General features: G+C 40.2%; 1 protein-coding gene across 2 annotated transcripts; it reads right to left on the bottom strand.

Moving 5' to 3' along the window:
* Positions 1-4,308: 4,308 nt before the first annotated feature.
* Positions 4,309-15,424, bottom strand: TMEM183A (transmembrane protein 183A). Of its 2 annotated transcripts, none has more exons than XM_054981737.1 (8): positions 15,164-15,424; positions 14,986-15,075; positions 11,874-12,026; positions 10,053-10,212; positions 9,437-9,617; positions 6,577-6,651; positions 5,942-6,085; positions 4,309-4,736 (listed from the first exon to the last, which is right to left on the bottom strand). In XM_054981737.1, the coding sequence occupies exons 1-8, from the start codon at positions 15,267-15,269 to the stop codon at positions 4,554-4,556; spliced, it is 1,092 nt and encodes a 363-aa protein (XP_054837712.1). In that variant the 5' UTR covers positions 15,270-15,424; the 3' UTR covers positions 4,309-4,553. The 2 variants fall into 2 exon arrangements, with proteins under 2 accessions (XP_054837712.1, XP_054837711.1); XM_054981736.1 differs by having other exon boundaries at positions 5,942-6,094; positions 15,164-15,422.
* Positions 15,425-20,050: the final 4,626 nt, after the last annotated feature.

Raw genomic sequence — 20,050 nt, 5'->3', positions numbered from 1 at the left:
AATTTTTTTTTAAAAAATGACAAACAACAGTTTTCTAGAACCTGTTGCATTTTTTCACACAATGGGCTTTGTTGCTAGTGTTGCTAAGCCATAAAGGCTTAGAATGGAAGCAGATTCTGTAATAGTATAATTTGTGTACTATATTTGATAATAAACCTAAAATGTTATTGAGCTATATCTCTTGCCAGGAGTTAACACGATTTGATATTGAAAAAGTAACTAGGAGCTTAAGGCTTCTTAAGTGCACACCTGTATCTGAATCAGACCTGACCAGAGTCATCCAGAACAGCTTGCACCCCAAACTTACCTTCCTGTATAACATGTGGCACATGTTTTCTGCTTTCTATTTACAACAACAACAACAAAAGCTCTGATATTAAAATTATTATATTATACCTTCAGAATATGTTTGTATCTGACCACAAACACTTGGTTGGATGGTTCCTCATTACTATTGGGAAATATCAATACAGGAGGATTTTAAAGGTGTTCTGGTTGCCTGAAGGGTAAAGGTGATCTAATACCTGAAAAATACAGGTTGCAGCTAATGGTTTTTATACGTCTGCCATTGATTGGTCAAAGAAACAATCTTGGTGATGTAAGCATTTAAAACAGAAAGCATGTTCCAAGTTCTTAGAGGCTTATAAAAGAGGCAATCCCTCCTCCTCCAAAGCAGGCTTTGTTTGCAGACCTGTCTCAGTATGTACATGCTATCAGAGACACAGAGAAAGACTAGGATCCATTGCTTTTTACAAAAAAGAAATAATTGATTAGTATCATAACATTCTGTCCTGAGGAAAAAAAGTCAAACACTGATGTTGCAGAGGGAGCAAAAGGGCGGAGTGCTGGCTCTACAACTCACATGATCACATTTCTTGCATACCTGGTATCGAGGTGGTCCTACTTTCCTGCTAAACTTAATGACTGCAAAATGGCATTGTAAAAAATGATCTCTCTCTCCTATTACAGGCTTCCTGTTTTCTGGGACTACTGTGCTCAAGGCTGCCCTCTGCTCATTAAATGAGACCCCCCATTTTCTATCTGAAATCTGCCAGGAAGGATCACTTGGGGGAAGGTATGAAATGGAATGAAGTCCAGTTGGAAGAGGAAAGTTACTGACAGCAGCACACTCCCATTGAAACCAGTGGAAATAAAAAATAATTAAAACAACCTTTAGAAATAAAGAGAACAAAGCAAATTTTCTCCTCTGCATCCATACTACCTATCCTGTCTCTTCCGTTACCCGGCCTCTGCACTAACTTCAACGACTGTTTTTTTGTCTCTGCTTGTCCTCCCCATTTCCATCTTTAAAAATTGCGAGATATTGATCCTTACCTAACATTCCCTCACAGAAATTGAATTACAAATGTTCCATGCTACTTTCAAAGGTCAAGTTCCAGAAGAACAAATCTCAGAGACTTCTTCCTTTCATTGCACTGTATCCAGAACAACAAGTTCAAAGCATCCTAGGCTCCTATCTATAACACTTGCCAGCACAGGGTTAACTGGATGTTAACGGCTAAAGTTGTCCTGGATGTCAGAAACACAATGGAAGGAGCTGCTGCCGCCAAGACTGGGAAAGACTCCTACTTTCAGGAGATGTTTTCCTTGTCCCTTCCTTTACAGCTGCTTCTTCCTCACCTCATGACTGAAAGATATGTAATCCATTTCTTATTGCTGGTTGTTTTTCCCAACGTTAATCTCCTGTACCTTTAGCTCCTGTTGTTTTCCATATCTCTGATTCAGTTAAGGAAAACATTTTAGTAGCTTACGATTTTGAGATCTGCTTTACCTTTTCCCTTTATTAACTTCTGCTTTTGTCCCTCATACTCACATGGAATGCCAATTATAGCCAGAAGTGGGTAGAACATCTTTTTAAGAGTTATCATCCAGTGTTCCTGCATCATTTTGTAATCCAGGTTTCTGTTGTCAGTATCTTGGTTCCTAGGACCATGAGCAAATGTCGCCAGTCCCCCTCCAAGCCCAGTTTTCCTTACAGCAAAATGGTTCTCTGCTTATCTTTCTTATACTGTCTGTTTAAACAATCAATTACTGTACTTAATTTACTCTAGCACCTACACATCTCTGGTTAATGATTATTTGGTTGCAGAAGGTGAAATTACATGAGAAGACAGGTATTAAGGCTGCACAGAACTGAAGCAGAACAGTTAACGGGACGAATAAGGATCTTGATCAATGACAATTTTGAAATAAGAAAGGATAAGATCTGGCTTTGGATTCAGAAAACTCTGGTACAGCCTACTTCCATTTTGTATCTTGCATTTCAAGTCCACCGCATTTGCCTCTCATTGCCTATACTTCTTCTACTGTTCTATCACATTGTTGCTATTCTAGTCTTTTCAGCAGAATCTGCTGCTGGCTTAGATTCAGGGCAGTATCCAAGACAACAGCACTTTGCTTATGTATTTGCAGACAGGCTCATACTAGGTGACTCATGGAGAGAAAAGGAAAGCCCAAACCAGGAAAGATTTTAAAAGTACATTGACAGCAATGCTGTTGTCCAGTTGTCCTTAAGGACAATGCTATGCATTAATACAGTAAAAAATATTAAGGCAAATACACTTGCATTTCTTTCCCCTCCCAAGCTTTGAACTCAAGAATGATAAAAAAATTCTGTTAATCCAGAATAGAGCTTGATTTAGAAATAATCTGTTTATGACACCGCATCTTAGAAAAATCATTTATAAACAACGAAGAAAAATATAACCCAGGAAAAAAAATTAAGGGCTGCTGGACAACATCACTACGTTTCTGCATGGAAGAAAACCTTTGGAAATCCAAAAGTAGCAAGATATGAGAATTACACACTATTACAAAATGCCCCAAAGGTAACAATTAAGCATTCAAATTGTAAACAAGAGACAAGTAGGTGTAATGAATGCAAGTAAAGCTTTAACGAAAAAGCTAACCGACACCTGCAAATCCATATAGGACTTAATAACAACAACAACAACATTCGATTTATATACCTCCCTTCAGGACAACTTAATGCCCACTCAGAGTGGTTTACAAAGTATGCTATTATTACCCCACAACAATCACCCTGTGAGGTGGGTGGGGCTGAGAGAGCTCCCAGAGAACTGTGACTCGCCCAAGGTCACCCAGCTGGCTTCAAGTGGAGGAGTGGGGAATCAAACCCAGCTATCCAGATTAAAGTCCCGTGCTCTTAACCACTACACCAAACTGGTACCAAATAGGACTTTATAAATGTATGCCTTTCAGCAATATCTTTAGCAAACCCACACTGAAAAGAAACCCTTTATTATATATGGAAAGAAATGTTTACTCCAAAGGGTCAACATTTAGAGTACCAAAAAACCCATATACAGATAAACACAACTGAACCAAAGTCTGCTGCACTTCAAATAATATTGTGTTTTATATTATCTTGTCTAGGGCACACTGAACAACGCTTAGGATATTATATGCACTAGCAAGATGCCTACCAAATATTGCACATCCAAATGACGAATCACTCAAGTTCAATGGAAAAGAAACTTGCAGATGTGTGGGATATCATATATAAGATATTCAGTAACAATCACTCAGTTTTACTATGTTACCTCAATTTTTTTTAACCATCACGTTTGGTAGCCATGTTCTATACTTAAGCCTTTGTTCCATAGCTGGCACACAGTTTGAAGACCCAAGTTACAGTGAGTTCTCCAGCATCAGAGCCAACAGGTTACCAAACACTCAATTAGGGATCTTCCCTCCCTCTGCTACAGAAGTCACATGCTCCCAGAAACACTCCAAGCACATCAGTCCACCTCTTGCTGTATGAAAACTGATAGCAATCTCCCAACACTTGAGAATGTACACAGGCACAAAGGACAAATAACTACATGGCACATACAAGCAGACTGAATGGAAGTGACCAAGCTTACGTAGAAATGAAATATATATTCTTACTGTGAAGGTAAAAAGGCAGATGTTAAAGAGATTCTAGTGAGGCCTACTATTTTCCTATACAGCTGCCTCCATTTGGAAAATGGATGTTTACCGTCATGCCTAAGGCACATGGAGAGTGTTTCTTTCTACAAGTACATGGATTAGTGAAGAAATCTAAACTTATGACAGCGCAGACATTTTTGTAGATAAGAGAAATAGTAGTGCTAGTGCAGCAGTCGTCTTTGAGCAGTTCTTCTAAAAAGCACTGAAAACACTTGATCATCACTCTCTCATATTGTGAATATATGAAATGTTAGAGGAGTCTTTCTAGCTAGATACTGCACAGAAACAGAACACTGGCTTCTTTCAAAGGAAAAAACACAGGACACGTTGTGTTAGCACCAGAAGAATTTTAGTTGAAGTTGTTCTTTTCCAGATCAGAAAGTATGCCTTACATAAGGGTTTGACGCAACCCTATTACCAGAGAATATTATTTCCCACTGGTGATCCCACAATGTATACCAGAGGCTGGCTTATCAAGTCCAGTAATTTCTGGAGGTTTTGTATATAATCTACAACTAAAATAAAAATTAGGCTTCGTAAAGACTTCAGTTTGTACCAAGCGAACTACTCAGGAATCTTCAGATGTGTGGAGAAGGGAACTGTGGGTGCCACCAGTCAAAGAGGCGCACACTGTGCACAGGGTCCATGATAACTTGTACTCCAGGGTCAAATCGAGGTTTCTTGCTATTCCACACTGGAGAATCATGGAATACCATTTTCACTCTGTGATGTCTCATATCAGTACTTACATTTATTGTGAACTGCAAAGGAGACAGAATAAGAAACCTTAAGCACTATTTCTGAAGCACACTCAGTTCCATTAAAGTGAACGGCATTTCAATGTAACCAAGCTTTCTACATCATTTGAGTTTAACTCAAATATTTTCAGAATAAGCTTAATCTTTAGAGAATACTTGGAATCACTGAAATTGATTGCAAGGCCACAGACCTGTCAATGTTGCCAACAGCTTTTAAGGTGTTAATCTTCTTGGATTTTATTATTTATTTACTTATACCCAGTCTTTTTCCCTAGCAGGGACTCTCAGCTGCTTACAACATCATTCTCCTCTCTTCTACTTTATCCTTGCTACATCTCTTTGAGACAGGTTAAGCTGAAAGTGAGTGACTGGCCCAAGGTTATCCAGCAAGCTTCTGTGGTGACGGGGTGTAGCATTCAAACCTGTAACTTCCAGATTCTAGTCCGACACTCTAACTACTACATCATACTAGATTAAGTGTGAAACAGGCCTGAGAGGGAGGGGGTCTATTTTAAAGTTGATATACAAAAACATTTTACGCTCAGTATCAGATGCAATGACTGTGTTCTATCCATGAATCTGTCTAGTAACCATCTGACATAAATTGTCATAGTCTTCACTATGAATGGTTATCTCATTATCACAGGTAACTGATTTCCTTTACAGAGGCGGGGTCAGGGGGAGTCCAGTGGCACCTGGCGTGGGCTTTCGAGGACCACGGTTCTCTTTGTCAGATGCATCTGGCGGGGAGGACTGTGGTTATCGAGGGCTTGTGCTGCAGTGCTGCTGAACTCTTTTTGATTTTGCTACTACAGACTAACATGGCAAACTCCTTTGAATCTTTACACAAGCAAACTGATCCCCACACCAAAAGGAGCTGTCTGCATCTCCATATCAAAGGAGTTTTTTACATCCCCCCTCTCCTCTTTCCCCCCTTCCCCCTCTCTCCTCCTCTATATTTGGCCAGTTTCCTTCTGCCCTCCATGCATCTGACGAAGAGAACGTGATTCTCGAAAGCTTATGCTACAATAAAATTGGTTAGTCTTAAAGGTGCTACTGGACTCTTTTTGATTTTGCTACTACAGACTAACACAGCTAACTCCTCTGGATCTATAGTCTTCACTATGCACTACAGAAAAATCTTCTATTCTTGCCAGTCTAGTATAAAGACTGTCCTGGCCATTTTTAAGGTGGTGGCAGGTACTTACCAAAGTAATTGTCATGCCCATGACTATGGGTACATATATAAAGTTGAAGGTAGTTATCTGCAGCAGGCAGCAGTCTTGGTCAGGATTCATATGGACATCTTCATACTGGACAGGTGGTTGAAGTTTCAAATGTCTATTCTTGAACTTGGGAGACTCAAAAGAAGGAAGTTCATTCTGTTTATCTGAAACTGGCTCCATATCCATAAACTATCACTATTACAGTTTATAGGCACAAACTCAAATTTGGGAGAAAAAGAATTAGAACTGCTTGAGCCCTCTGACTTGCATTTCTTTCTCTGTAAGAAGGACTTTTCACTTGGTTCTAAAACCTTCCATTTACTGAAAGAAGTGCCAGCTTTTACTAAGTTTTGATGTCATGTGAACAAACTTATGATTTCAGTGATGGCCTAAGATTTGGTAGGACAACTGAGAGTTAAATCAATTATGGGGAGGGGGAATACACTTTCAAAAAGTTCCTAAGTATGGCGATATTCCATATTTTATTAGATCGTATTTGACAGTCAATGAGATTCAGCTCAGGGTTGTTTCATTTTTTTTTGCACACTCAATAATACAAGTACTATCACATATTTCAAACTGTTAGCATTCAGATTAATAGTGTTTTATTTTCTTACCTGCCTTTGAAATTTGAAGCTGAATTCCCACAGTGAAGACTGTTTGTCAATCCTTTTAGACCAGAAAAGCAGACACTAAGGCAGAAAAAAGAAATGTCTAAATTGTAGACATTGTTTAATTTAAAAAAGAGACTTAGAAGTAAAGTAGATCTTGTAAACCAACTCAGATTAGTAAACACAGCATAATTCATGAAGCAAAATCTGTCATACTTTTAAAAGTGGTAGAGGGCAGCACAGTACATGTTCACAGCTTAGACATGCTGCTGCTCCATTTATTCCAGGAGATACTTGTGTTAAACTTCAAGCTTACATTGAAACATAGGCAGTAAAAGTACTAAGTATAAAAGGGCAATACAAATTGTGCTTACAGTTTACTGGTAGATAAACTGAAGAAAGCAGTTCATGTCATTAGTGCTATTAAGGATACTCTTAGGCACAGAATACAAAACCTGAAAAATCTTATTCATTTTTCAGAAGAACCCACAAATATTGCAGGAATTTTCCGTGATAAGGCAACTTTTCTACATAAAAATCTGTTAACTTATTCCTGGAAAGAATTTGATAGTGAGCATGGAGCCATGTACCTACTGCTTCTTACTTGCCTACATGCCAAATCTGTTGCTACTTTTTTTATTAACGACAATTCCAAAAGGCTTTCTTCTTCTGCAGTTCCACAGACAAATTTCTATCCTAACTGAAAAGTTGGAATTTTAATTACGTCTATGCAGTTTTCTCCACAGTTACATGGTAAAGGCAGGGAAAGTGACTCCTAATGCATACAAGCGAAGACTGGCAAAAAAACCAGATTCTAGATTCTAATTCCTTGCTTTCCACTGTCTTCTTCTATTACCATTCAAATCCTTCTCTCCCTTGACAGATTACCCTTGAGCAGTGGGACTATTTGAAAACGTTATTACATCACAGCAAGTCAGCCCATTGTTTAAGGTGACGGTTGGTTTCAATACACTGCAGCTGGAGCTCTACTAGCTTTTATTTCCAAGCTACTGATATTGTAGCCTATAATATATGCACTTGTGCCTGCATCTCCGGTTCTTTCAACATCCAATACAACGCAACTTATCAATATAGGCTTCCTGCAATTTGGGGAGGGGGGAGGTTTACAAAAAATTTCCTCAAATATATGGGCTTTGTGATTTAATGCATCTCTTTACATCCATAGCTAACTGGCCTGTAAACTGTTTACATAGAAGCATCATATTAAGAAGTAGGAAATGAATATTCATGTTTTTGTAGAACTGGAAACAGATTGCCAAGAGGAAACAAACTGCACATCAAAGCTTGTATTTCAAATAAAATTTCAATAGTCTAGATCAGCAATAATGATTTCAATGTACAGCCGAGAACAATGTTATTCACAGTACAGCCAAATGAAAAACATTTCAGGACACAATACTGTGTTCAGGACATGGAATCCACATTTTGGATTTACATGGAACAATTAATCCTACTAACATAGCCCAAGTTACACTTATTTTAGTGACAGCATCCTATGGAAGCTCTCTATTACCTTGTCAGTCATTCACAAGATTTAATAAACATACACAACCAGTTCCAAATATACCAAGCCTTGGCACCACTGTAAAAATACCAATGCAATCCCTCCTTATGTGTAGAGAGCAAACCTGCTGCCCAAGTCAACAGCTAATAGGACAGGCTTTAATCTCAAATTATGCACAGAAGGCCTAGAAGAATCTTTATAATGGAGTCATGCACAAGCCAAACTGTCAATGTGCAGTACTGAGGGAGATTTATGCAAAGTGTCCCCTATGCCTGGGTTAATGGAAGCATGCTCTCTATGCTTAATCCTACTTCCATGCAAAATCTATTTCACTGAGCAGCTTTGGATATTAATTACAAGGAGGAAAGTAGTTACCTCCTAAGGGGCAGAGGACGTCGTCCACATATCAGCTGTCCTGCCCTTCAGATGTGTGCCATATGGCCAGCTGCTCCAAAGAGTATGGGTGTCTTTAAGAGCAAACTTCTGCTGACACCAAAACGGCTCCAGTGTCCCACATAAGCTACACTAGGAAAGAGAAAAGGAAATTAAATAAAAAAAGCTGGATTCAGTAACCAAAAGATCCAGGTCTCCCTGCCTTAAACACTTCATGTATGTGGTCATCTCCCATAAGTGAGAGAAGGATCTAAAAGGGTAAAGGTAAAATCCAAAGGTATGGTTGTCTGGTAGTACAGTGTACAAAGACACGCAGAAGTACATACAAAAGAATGACTATTTTCCATAATGCCAAGATGCAGTGGAATCAAGTTGATATTAAATTTCTATGCTTTTAAGCCAAACCACAACCATTACTGCAATACAGACTTTTGACATTTAATTTCCTTTTGAAAACCAATTTATTATGCTACCAATCTGAATATCCCTTTTATACAATATAGTATTATCTGTGGACACCAAAGCCGTTGTGATGTGAACATGAGAAAATCCAAAATGCCAATCTTTCCATTGGACTGAGAGCTGGCTAGCCCCTTCTCCTGCTGGAACAGAAAAATCTTGACAGGGGACAGAAAGGTGCTTTAATACAAGAAGAATACGTAAATTGTTACTGAACTTTCCAGAAACAGAGATGACTATAATAATGATTGTGCCCCCAAACTAAATTAAATATTTTAATTTCTACTGTGATTCTATTTTATTTGGCCGGTCCAAAAACCAGCTAGTCACTGAATAAACATCCCTGAGAAACCCAGTGTTAAGCACAAAGTAGAGATGCACACAAATGCTCCTTGCACTGACAAATTATGTCAGGAGCTGAGTGAAAGTATTCATTCATGTGCATTTCACTGCCTTATCAAAAATAAGTTAAAGAATTCTGTTACTTACTTTTGAATTTTTTAGAGAGCTGGGAGTAGTCTCTGGAATAGCTGGATTTCTGCCTACTCGAGAAGCAAAAGGTCTATACATATGGTATAAAGAGCGAATTACACATGCTCGAAGGCAATACATCTTTTCCATTGACTCTGGTTGTAAACGGATTGGGAGGAATGCATTCCTGTTGTAGTGCCTAAAAGGGAGAAAGTTTAGGCTACTAGTACCAAGTTTCAAGTAAACACCATTTAAACCAGTGATTCTTAGATTTCGAGCTTGGGTCTCTCATCTAAATTTATTCTACTTTCTGAGAATCCAAACCCAACACCAACCATCTTTACACAACACAGCAGGCACAGATCCTTCCATACTGCTGTGTAGATGCTGCTTAATATGCGCAAACATTTGTGCAGTGGAGCACTAGTCTAATATTGGCATTAGAAAAGGTAGCACAAGAAGACACCTTGAGCCCTCCTAAAAGTCCACATAAAGAAACATTATTAGACTGAAGCTACATATCTTCCCAGATCAGGTTTGAATTTGGGGACAAGTGTGGGATTAAAATGGTGCAATTCCACTTAGGATTCCACTGTACATCATCTACCCAAAAATGCTTGACATACTGCTATACCTCCTGTAAAGTCTTGTCCAAAAGGCAGCAGTGCAAGTGACAGTCCATGCTCTTTTACAAATAAGAGAAAAATTCACAATATCTTCTGGACGTATATAGGATGCCAACATCAACCAAATATCGATGGGATATTCCTTGCCTACTGCTCCATCAGTGTTTTCTAAATATAATGAAGAAACAAAAGTTATAAATAGGAATGTACATTATTAAACATTTAAATAAAAGACTAATTTACTATTTAGATACTCTGTAAATGTTTAAGCAATAAAGCCAACAATCAGCAGGGGAGCCAAGAGAGAAATGAGAGGCTCTGCGGGTCAGTTCTTTTCCTTGTATCTGAAGCTATTCTAATATTAATTATAGGGTCCTCATTAAAAACAATATTTATATCCTTTACATCCCCAATTATCAACTGGGCTAATGGCAACAATCTTCAGAGCTAGCAAGGAGCTAATAAACCAACTTCAGTTTAGTAATATTAAAAAAATATTCAAGTCTCTTTATTGCAGAGACTACAGGGTTTTTTAAAAAATAGATTTGTTATAGTAAGATCATAATATAATTTTCATCTCTTTGCAATGGTAGAAGAATTTTTACTTAACTAAACTGTTTCATTAGAAAGCTTGAGTTTGATGCCGTACTTAGTAGCAGTCCAAATGTAGCTCGGAAAAACATTCAGACAGATAGATAATATTGAACTGTTTGATTCATTATTTTAAATATGTATTTTTCCCTTTTTGTTCTCAGTAACTGCCTTGAGCAGATATTTGGAAAGGCAGGGCATAAATATATTAAATAAAGTAGATCCAGAGGAGTTAGCCGTGTTAGTCTGTAGTAGCAAAATCAGAAAGAGTCCAGTAGCACCTTTAAGACTAACCAATTTTATTGTAGCATAAGCTTTCGAGAATCAAGTTCTCTTCGTCAGATGCATAGTACAGAAACTGGTCAAATATAGAAGAGGAGGGGAGGAGAGAGAAGATGCAGTTAGGGGGGGGGAGAGGGAGGGTGCAACCAAAACATTCCTTTGCTAGTAAATGTAAACATCTCCTTTTGGTGTACTTTTGGGGTCAGTTGGCTTGGGTGAGGGCAAACTCACCCAAGCCTCACCCAAGCCAACTGACCCCAAAAGGACATCAAAAGGAGATGTTTACATTTACTAGCAAAGGAATGTTTTGGTTGCACCCTCCCTCTCCCCCCCTAACTGCATCTTCTCTCTCCTCCCCTCCTCTTCTATATTTGACCAGTTTCTGTACTATGCATCTGACGAAGAGAACTTGATTCTTGAAAGCTTATGCTACAATAAAATTGGTTAGTCTTAAAGGTGCTACTGGACTCTTTTTGATATTAAATAAAGTAATACACTTTAAATCAATAAACAGGGAATTAAGCCTTTAACTCCCAAGCAAGTGCATGGAACAAGTATAAGAAGTTATCATGCCTGGATGTCTGCAAGAACAGGAGAGAACACCTCTTTATCATGGATGCAGCTTCAGTTATTTAATAATTTAGTTTGAGCTTAAGAACCATACATAAGAGTTACTCCAGTTTATCTCGACAAGAACCCTATCAGGTGGCTGAGATTAACAGATCCAAGATCACTCAGTAAGCTTTATAGCTAAGCGGGGATTCAAACCTATGTTTCCTGTTCCAAGTCCAACATTCTATATACCTCACTAGGTTTAGACAGGACTTGGCCTTCAATCCTATAGAGAAATAATAATAAGATGATGATGATTAGCCAAAGAAATAAATGCACAGATGTTCAATCACAGTTTTTACATGACTGACAAATGGGAATGATAAAAAAGCCACAGCTGTTACCTTTATGCCTCTTGCTTTTCTTTTTTCTAGATAATGTTCTATCACCAGTGAAGTCCTTAGAATCCATTTCATCACTACTGCCACAGGATTCTGTTGCTGATAGTACTTCATCAGTAGGTACAAAAGAAGCCTCCAAACCACAAAGTGATTTTACTGAAACCACAAACACACACAATATATAGAGAGATATGAGCTGGTCCACATTTATGATGGGCTTCAGTCTCCTAAATTTTAGTGCCAACGTAGAAGAAATGATTAGAAAAGAGTAGTTCTAAATCCAGCACAAGCTATTCTACAAAACTTCAGGTTGGATCCCATGCAAAATCTTTGCTAGCAGAAGAAATGAATCCATAGGAAGATTGATCAACAGACGGCAGACTACAGGAAGTAATAAAAGAGGGCAGTGCCCCCCCCCAAATAGGAAACCTTAGGACACAACAGGCAATGGAGACAAGGCTTTGACAAAGGAGCAGTGAATAATAATGGGATTGTGAGAAACACAAGCTACACATCTGGTCTAGAGAAAGTTGTGTACTATTGTTAAGAATTAAGTATGAAGACAATGAACATTTGGATGGGTGCCAGTGATCCCAGAAAGTATAGCACTGTGTCCAGATCCCACAGCGGAATTTTGCCAGTTAGGGCTTCTACTGCAACATCATGACATAGTAAATCATAAGAAAGCAAGAACAGAACCACTTTTCTGCTTATTAAATTTGAACCAGTCAGTTAATTCTTTGGCTGCAGAAGCACAGGGGGGTTGGGGGGAATAGTATTGGAAGCACTCCTTCATTTTTGCACTTAGAAATGGATACACTATTTCAGAACAAAATACAAGCACACACTTTGCAGCTACAGGATAATCCAGTATTTTCTCTTAAACAAACAGTCTTCTACTTTATTAATTCAGGAACAGAGCAGTAGTTACTGAGTAAAATTAGATTCCTCCCCACCTTACACACACTTGTCAACTGGAATGCATTGTAAAAGGGAATCTTAATATACCCTAATTCCATTCCTCAGGAATATATTGGCAGACTGTGGATAATCCTGCATGGGGCCTCCCTGCTCTGATAATTCTACAGTGATGGATGTATCCATCATGGTGGCTTTATTCTTCAAAGAACACTCAAGTGACTGTATTCTGCAGTTAAATAGCTGACCAAATTGTTCAAATTGGTATGGAGAAGTTTGGCTTTATTCTCACTTTAACAGGGTTTTTCTGTGTCACAGTGCTGCAGTATAAGCCATAACTGGCGGGATTCCCCTGTAGGGTCTAGATTTAGCAACATAATGCTAGGTATGCTGGGATCACTCCATCCCCATTCGCAGCACTAGTGTACCCCAGCATACAGTTCTGAAATCACTACCCTGTAGCGGAATCACTACCCTGCCCATTAAATGTAATGCTTACCTTGGTGAGATACATATTTGAGATATTTTTCTTAACCTTTGACTGGAGTTAAAATATGCTACTTAACGTAAAGTGGATAAAAAATAACATAAAGGTTGTTGAGTGGAAGATAGATACAAAATACATTGTTGAAAAATGTTTATAATCTTAGTGGTACTTTTATATATTCATCTGAGCATTGTTTTGCAACAAATCTGTTTTTAATCAAACAAATCTATGTCAGTGCCAATCAACCTTTAGGACAAGTCCAAGGATGCCACAAATGCCACTTCTATATGGCACGATGCCACAAGAGGCAAGCAGAGACACATGATAAGAGTACTCATTTCACTTTTTTACAGTTGGCACCCTGAGGTATCTGCCATGTTCTGCATTGCTGGGCCACTGGTATTCAGTTATAGGGCAAAATAAATTCCTGACTCCAAATATGGCAAGATTAGGGCAGAAACATAATCCATGATTCAAATCATCCCCCTCTGTGAAACTAAATACTATATTCCTGGCTGTGGCAGTTCCTGATGCCAAAGAAATAATGATAAACAAATGATAAACATAGTAGGGAACCACTTAATTGATCCCAATGGACAAAAACTGAGGCATCATGGGGGAAAGTCACATCATGCATGTCTCAACTACAGTAGACTCATTGCATTCACAGCAGTTCCAGAAATTTTATTTCTAATCCAAATTTATTAGGATCCAGAGACAAATTTGTAGGCACTGGTTCCCCTACTCAAATTGCTTCATTATGTTGCTCCAGTTCTTAATAAATCCTAAGGGAAGGTTTGACAGTACTCCTCCTTTATCCCCAATGAGGACCCAAAGTGGCTTACATAGTGACTAGCTCAAGGTTACCCAGCGCAGTTCCATGGTAAAGCAAGCATTTTAACTTGGGTCTCCCGCATCCTAGCCCAACACTGCAACCTCTACACTACATTGGGTCTCTATTTATGGTTGAACATTCCTGTACGTTTCAGATCACTCTCACATAACAGACACCTTACCATTTCAATTCTAAAGGCTTGGTATTGACTGCTGTAGAGCTGATATAATTTAAATTCACAAACACGTCAGTTTGCACAAGTACTGCTTCAGCTGTATTTTGCGCAAGTTCAACCCTGTCAGTGTTCATGATGAGATGGCAGTGATGACTTCCGTCATTACTTGTTCGATCCCTTCAGTTTTCACAGCAATACATGAAATGTTGTTACTTAGCTACAAGTATGCAGCTGCACAAACTGATAGCAATTATGGGGGGAAGTGGCAGATACCGTAAGAAGCCGACCAGATCCCATTCATAATGCAAACCAGCACGGTATAAACAAGCAGAGTGCTAAATTTACACAAACAAGGCCAGAGACACCTTTAGCAACCCCCCTCCCCCCCATAATAAACACCATGTTCTTTTCTAAACAGAGAACTGGAAACCACTTGGGAACCTAGGGAAACCACCACTGAAGTTACATGTCCCATTAGCAAATCAAAGTGAGAGTGCCATCCCATGCAGAGCAACTCCCATATAAACGAAATATTTCAAGTGGGTATAGACTCTGCACAGAACCGCCTTTCAGAGATACATTAAGTCCCTGACGTGCAACAAGAGCAGGCGAACGCGGCTCCTCCTTCGAAAGAGGCGTCGCACCGGGTGGCTCTTCGGGTCAGAACCAGCCTTCGCGGGACCTTCACACCCGAACTCACCTTCCTGCTGCACAGCGTTGGCCACAGCCTTCTTCATGCGCCCTGACTTCACCACGGCGGGATCCGAGTTGGCGTAGTCGGCCACAGTCACTGCGGAGAGAGCGCCAGACAGTCAGCGATCCGCGCGACGAGGCCGCGGCCGTCCACCGCGGCAGGCGCCGGAGGACCGGCTACTCACCGCGCTCCGAACAGACGTCGGCGGCCCGAAACTTGAGGCGCTTCCGGGCACCGCGCTTTCGCATGGCGAACTGGGGTGCCGCTACCGGACGGTCCCGAGGCGCCATTTCCTCCCCAGGGGCTGAGCCGCGGAGCCTCCCTCGCCGGCCCCGCGCAGACCCTCAGCCATCCTGCTCCTGCCGGCACCTGACTGGCCCAAGCGCGAACTCTCGCGACATCCCCAGGCCATTGGCGCGCGCGAGAGCGCCATCGGAGCCCTTACGACATCATTATGCGACAGTAATGGCGGCGCGTGATGGGATTGAGCGCCGCGGACAGCGCGACTCTCTCGAACCTTGACTAACCCAGCCCGGTAGAGCACGCTTGAAGTCTCTTCATCACTCACCTCACACTCCTCCATGAAGCCGCCGACAAAAAACTGTCCTCGGTTGTGTACCGCAAGCCAAAGAACCGGCGTGGGACTGTAGCCGGGCCTCTGACGGCGAGACTCGGGTTAAAATCTCGGTCCAGCAGGCCTTGAACAAGTCACTTTTTCAAGTGATCCTACAAATGTATTGAAAGGATACAGTAGGATAACTGTCTTTGCACCGCTCTGATGAAAGATGGAAGAAACAATCTTAAGCAAGTCTGTTTAAAAGTAAATTTCGTATTACACTTCCAGAAAAAAGACCTTTAGGGTTGCAGCTGGAACTTATTTTTCAACGTACCTTTTAAACGTATTTCTCTTTCTAAATCTCCAATATAAAGGTTCGATACGGAAGTTGTGGTGTCCAAGATGTAATAACTATTTAGAGTGTTTTGGATGTAAAGGAAATGTTAGGTATGTTTACAGAATGTTATGCTATAGTTAGGCTGTATTTTAGCTTTTATCTGTTTGCTAAAGAACTTATTGTGTGCAATAAGCTATCTGCTCAGCTATTATTTGTTTTTGTGCAAGTAAGCAAGTTACAAAGGTTTTTCTCCCCCACCTGCCTAAGTGGGAGTAGTCACGGTCCCCTCTAACCTACATCTTCAAATGGGTCATGCTCAGATCATTGTTGTCAAGATTTGCAGTATTTTTCCTTCTAAGCAGTCCTGCTGAGGACAAGGTCCCTTCCCTTCAAGCCTCCCAAGTTGATTTACCTTCAAATCCTTTCTTACCCTGGTGAAACCTTACACTGGGGTCCCCAACCTTTTTGAGCTTGTGGGCATCTTTTGAATAATATAGGATGGTGGGTGAAGCCACAAAAGGAAGGGAACAAACCACAACATGGTTAAGAGAGAGAGCTTGGTAACGGGACAGGGACTATTCTACTGAGTACTTGTCTGTTGATGTAGTTATGGTCCTACTGGGTAGATTCCATGTGGTTAAAAATGTCATGTTTAATTATTTATGCTTTATTTCAGCAATGTTTTCATCATCAGATTTATTCTGGTTTCAAATTTCTATAACCCATAGTGTATTGTATTTGCTCACTGAATGTGCTAGGTGTTGAGCTTATTGACTTGCACTTGGATCTCAGTGAGAAAGATGGACAATAAATAAATAAATGACTAAATAGAGAGGCTATGCATAACAAACAGCAACTCTTCAATATTTCAGGCAGAAGTTCTGTTTAACAAAATAACATTTAAAATTAACGTTTTAAAATATTTTCTTGCATGACATTCAGTCATGTAGTGCAGATCTGTGTAGTGGTGGCAGCTGCTGCTGAAAGAACTTTTTAAAAATCTGCACAGCCAATGAGATCTCTAGAAGTCCTGCTGGGCAAAATGTCCACTTGGCCCCATCCCCACCACTTTCTAAAACACTTGGCTGGTACCAGGAGACTTGCATGTTCCCAGGTGCCTATGGGTCCCACAGTGGTGATCCTTGCCTTATACTGTAAATCCTACCCTCTCTCATATTTCTTATATTATGCCTTAGTTGATTTATCCTGCTATTTTACTTTGTAAGAACTTTTGTTCCCATTTCTTCTTTCTCTTATATATAACACAGTTACATACTCCCATTTCCTGGCATTTTGAACTATTGCTCACAGCATTGCCACTCTTAGTAATTCAGTTATACAATATTCAGGTTGTCATGAATTGCAAAACTAGGAAACAACACATTTCATACAGAAAGGCCCTGATATCATTGTGCATTAATCATATGTGGGGCTACCAGCCTGACTAGAAAAAATGACCTGGTCTGAACTTGTGATTTTAAGAGCTGCTTGAGATGTAGAAATCATAAGATGAAGTTTCACTTGTTAGAGTCAGTGTGATAATGTCACACTGACATTAAAGGAATGGCTTTGTGAGCTGTTGAAAAATGACCACCCAAATGTGATTGAGTTCTCTCAGAGGATTTTGTGAAAATGCTCACTTCAGTTCAGTGCTGATCTGAGTAAAGTGTGTTATGCTATATTCTTATTCTTGAGGGACTGAAAGTTCAAGATGGCTGTCTCCTGAACACAGAAGATGGTGTGCTTTTTTGAAAGATCTTTTATTCAATCAAATTTGGTATTACAAATATGATAAATTTTCCTTGGCAATCAAAACATTTTTTACATAAAAAGTCTACATTTGTTTTTTGAAATGGAAATAGATGTGGTCATAGATCACTATTATATACTGTTTTTTTTTAAAGCTCACAGAAAGCTTTGTGGTGGCATAGACGAAGGAAAAAAATGTGGGGGGAAATGGGACCTGAGAGGGGCTGATAGCAGGAAAATGGCACAGATGACTTGGCAGCAGGAAAATGCACATCATTCCTGTCACATGAAATGCAAATACACTCGAGTGCTTTTCTTTCCAAAAGGATTGGAGCATATTGAGCAGAGGGGAAACATGGAAAGATGATGATCACAGAATAATACACTAGATGCTCAAAGGTGCGAGGGGGGAGGGCTGGAAGGGAAAAAAAGCCAAGATGGAGAATCACATCCTTACTATGGCAAGCAGCCATAATAAGGATGTGATTCTAAATCAACCTTTTTGCATAATCATAGAGCAATTCACAGTGCAATCCTAAATAGAGCTACTCTAGTAAAAGCCCACTGAAATCAACTCTGCTTAGGCTTGCACTGTCAGAAACTCATTAGAACCACATTTAAAACACTTTTTCTTTTCCACACATGCATAAACACTTAAACTGCTTGTTTCTCAGATGTGTGCTCCCAACAGTAGGAGAAAGTTGAACAGTGCTTTGAGTGGTCCATGGAACCTGGTATGTGGGGCTTTTTAGAAAAAAAACACTGCTAAGAGGAAACATAACAAAAGATAAGAATATGATGTGGAGAAAGATCTATCAAGACCCCCCCCCCACTTCCTTTCATAATACTAGAATTTTGGTGTTATTTTGTGATCTGCAATAGCATCAAAATGGACAAGAAATACTGTTTCACACACAATATGGAACTCTCTACCATAGCTGTAGTGAAAGCACTAATACTGAAAGTTTTAGAAACGGTGCTAGAGATAAATTGAGATGGCTATTGTTGTCTATCAGCAATGATAGCCAAATGGAGCTTCCATGTGCAGTGGCAATATAACTCTGAATATCAGATACTGTGGGCACACAACAGGAGAGGGCTGTTGTCTTCATATCCTGCCTGTGGGCTTTTGGGAAGCATCTGGCTAGAAAGAGGATGGTGGATTTGATGGCCCCTCAGTGTGGTGCAGCAAAGCTCTTGTATTTTTTTTAAAAAAATATTGAACTACATAAATGTGATACTGGACTAAAAGCTGACAAACAATATAAAGTATATTTACATATAATAAATAAACCTCTGTAATTACATACATATGTGTGTGTGTTTGTGTGTGAGAGATTTAAATAACAAAGGTAATAGTTTAAATAAATGGAATATGTTTGATAGGAGCAACATTCAGACTGTAAACTGCACATGCTCTGAGGCATTTTGTCCTTAGGCCCACTTTTTTTGTGGATGGATTGTATTTTGCTTGGCTTTTCTTCATTTTTTTGTTCCAGCTCAGACTTAAATTCTAAATGACCTAATGCATCATTCTGAATTAACTATGTATTTATGGAAGCTGGCGCTGGCAAATGATATAGGCCCCTCCTCCCTCTCCCAAGTACAGCTGGAAGTCAAGTCTCATGAGCAGAATAGAAAAGATTAAGCAGGTTCTCTTTCTACCTGCTTAGCTAGGCTGTCATATAATACTCTTGTTAGCATGAGATGGGTGTACTGTTTGGATTTTGAGGGGGAATATTTACACAGTCGTGTAACAGCTGTCCCTCCCCCATATATACAATTATACAGTTAACATTAAGTAACTCAACAGTTCCCATGTATTTTTACTTGGGGGCCAGATAGTAATGGGATTGCCAGCTGACATTAAGCATTCGTGGATCTGATTTATAAAGGTTTTTTTTTTTCCTTTTGAAAGTAAGCTCCACAGTGTATGACCTCCTCGGAAGCAAGCCAAATTGGGTTCAGCGGGGTTTATTTCTAAATAAGCATACGTAGGCTCTTAACGTTAAGCGATTTCTATGGACGGTATGAACTTGTTCTATGATGCCGTTTGGAAGACGGGTTTGGACGTGACTCAACGAGGAAGAAGAACAGGGCCTTGCTCCTTCCGCCGCAGGACAAGCACCCCTGCCTCCCAGAAGCAGCGATGCTCCCGCTAAGGAGCGTTTCCTATCGGGAGATCAGCAACACCCTCCGGTACCGACTAACCGCTTCAGGCACGGCGTCTTCTTATCCGCATGGCGAGAGGCGGGGCTATCAGGAGGCTTCCAGGGCGTGCCGCTGAAGTCACGGCGGGGCGGGGAACGGCTGTGAAGGCCGCGCAAGAGCTCGGGGGGGGGGGGGGAGAACTGAGGGGGCGCGGCCACGTTCTGAGAGGGAGCCCTGCGGAGGGGCGTGGCTTCGTGCGAGCCGGGAGGGCAAGGCGG

The sequence above is a fragment of the Eublepharis macularius genome, chromosome 5, assembly GCF_028583425.1.
Source record: "Eublepharis macularius isolate TG4126 chromosome 5, MPM_Emac_v1.0, whole genome shotgun sequence".
In the NCBI taxonomy this organism is placed as follows: domain Eukaryota; kingdom Metazoa; phylum Chordata; class Lepidosauria; order Squamata; family Eublepharidae; genus Eublepharis; species Eublepharis macularius.
The sequence above is the reverse complement of the archived record's forward strand: the minus strand, read 5'-3'. Positions and strand labels throughout refer to the sequence as shown.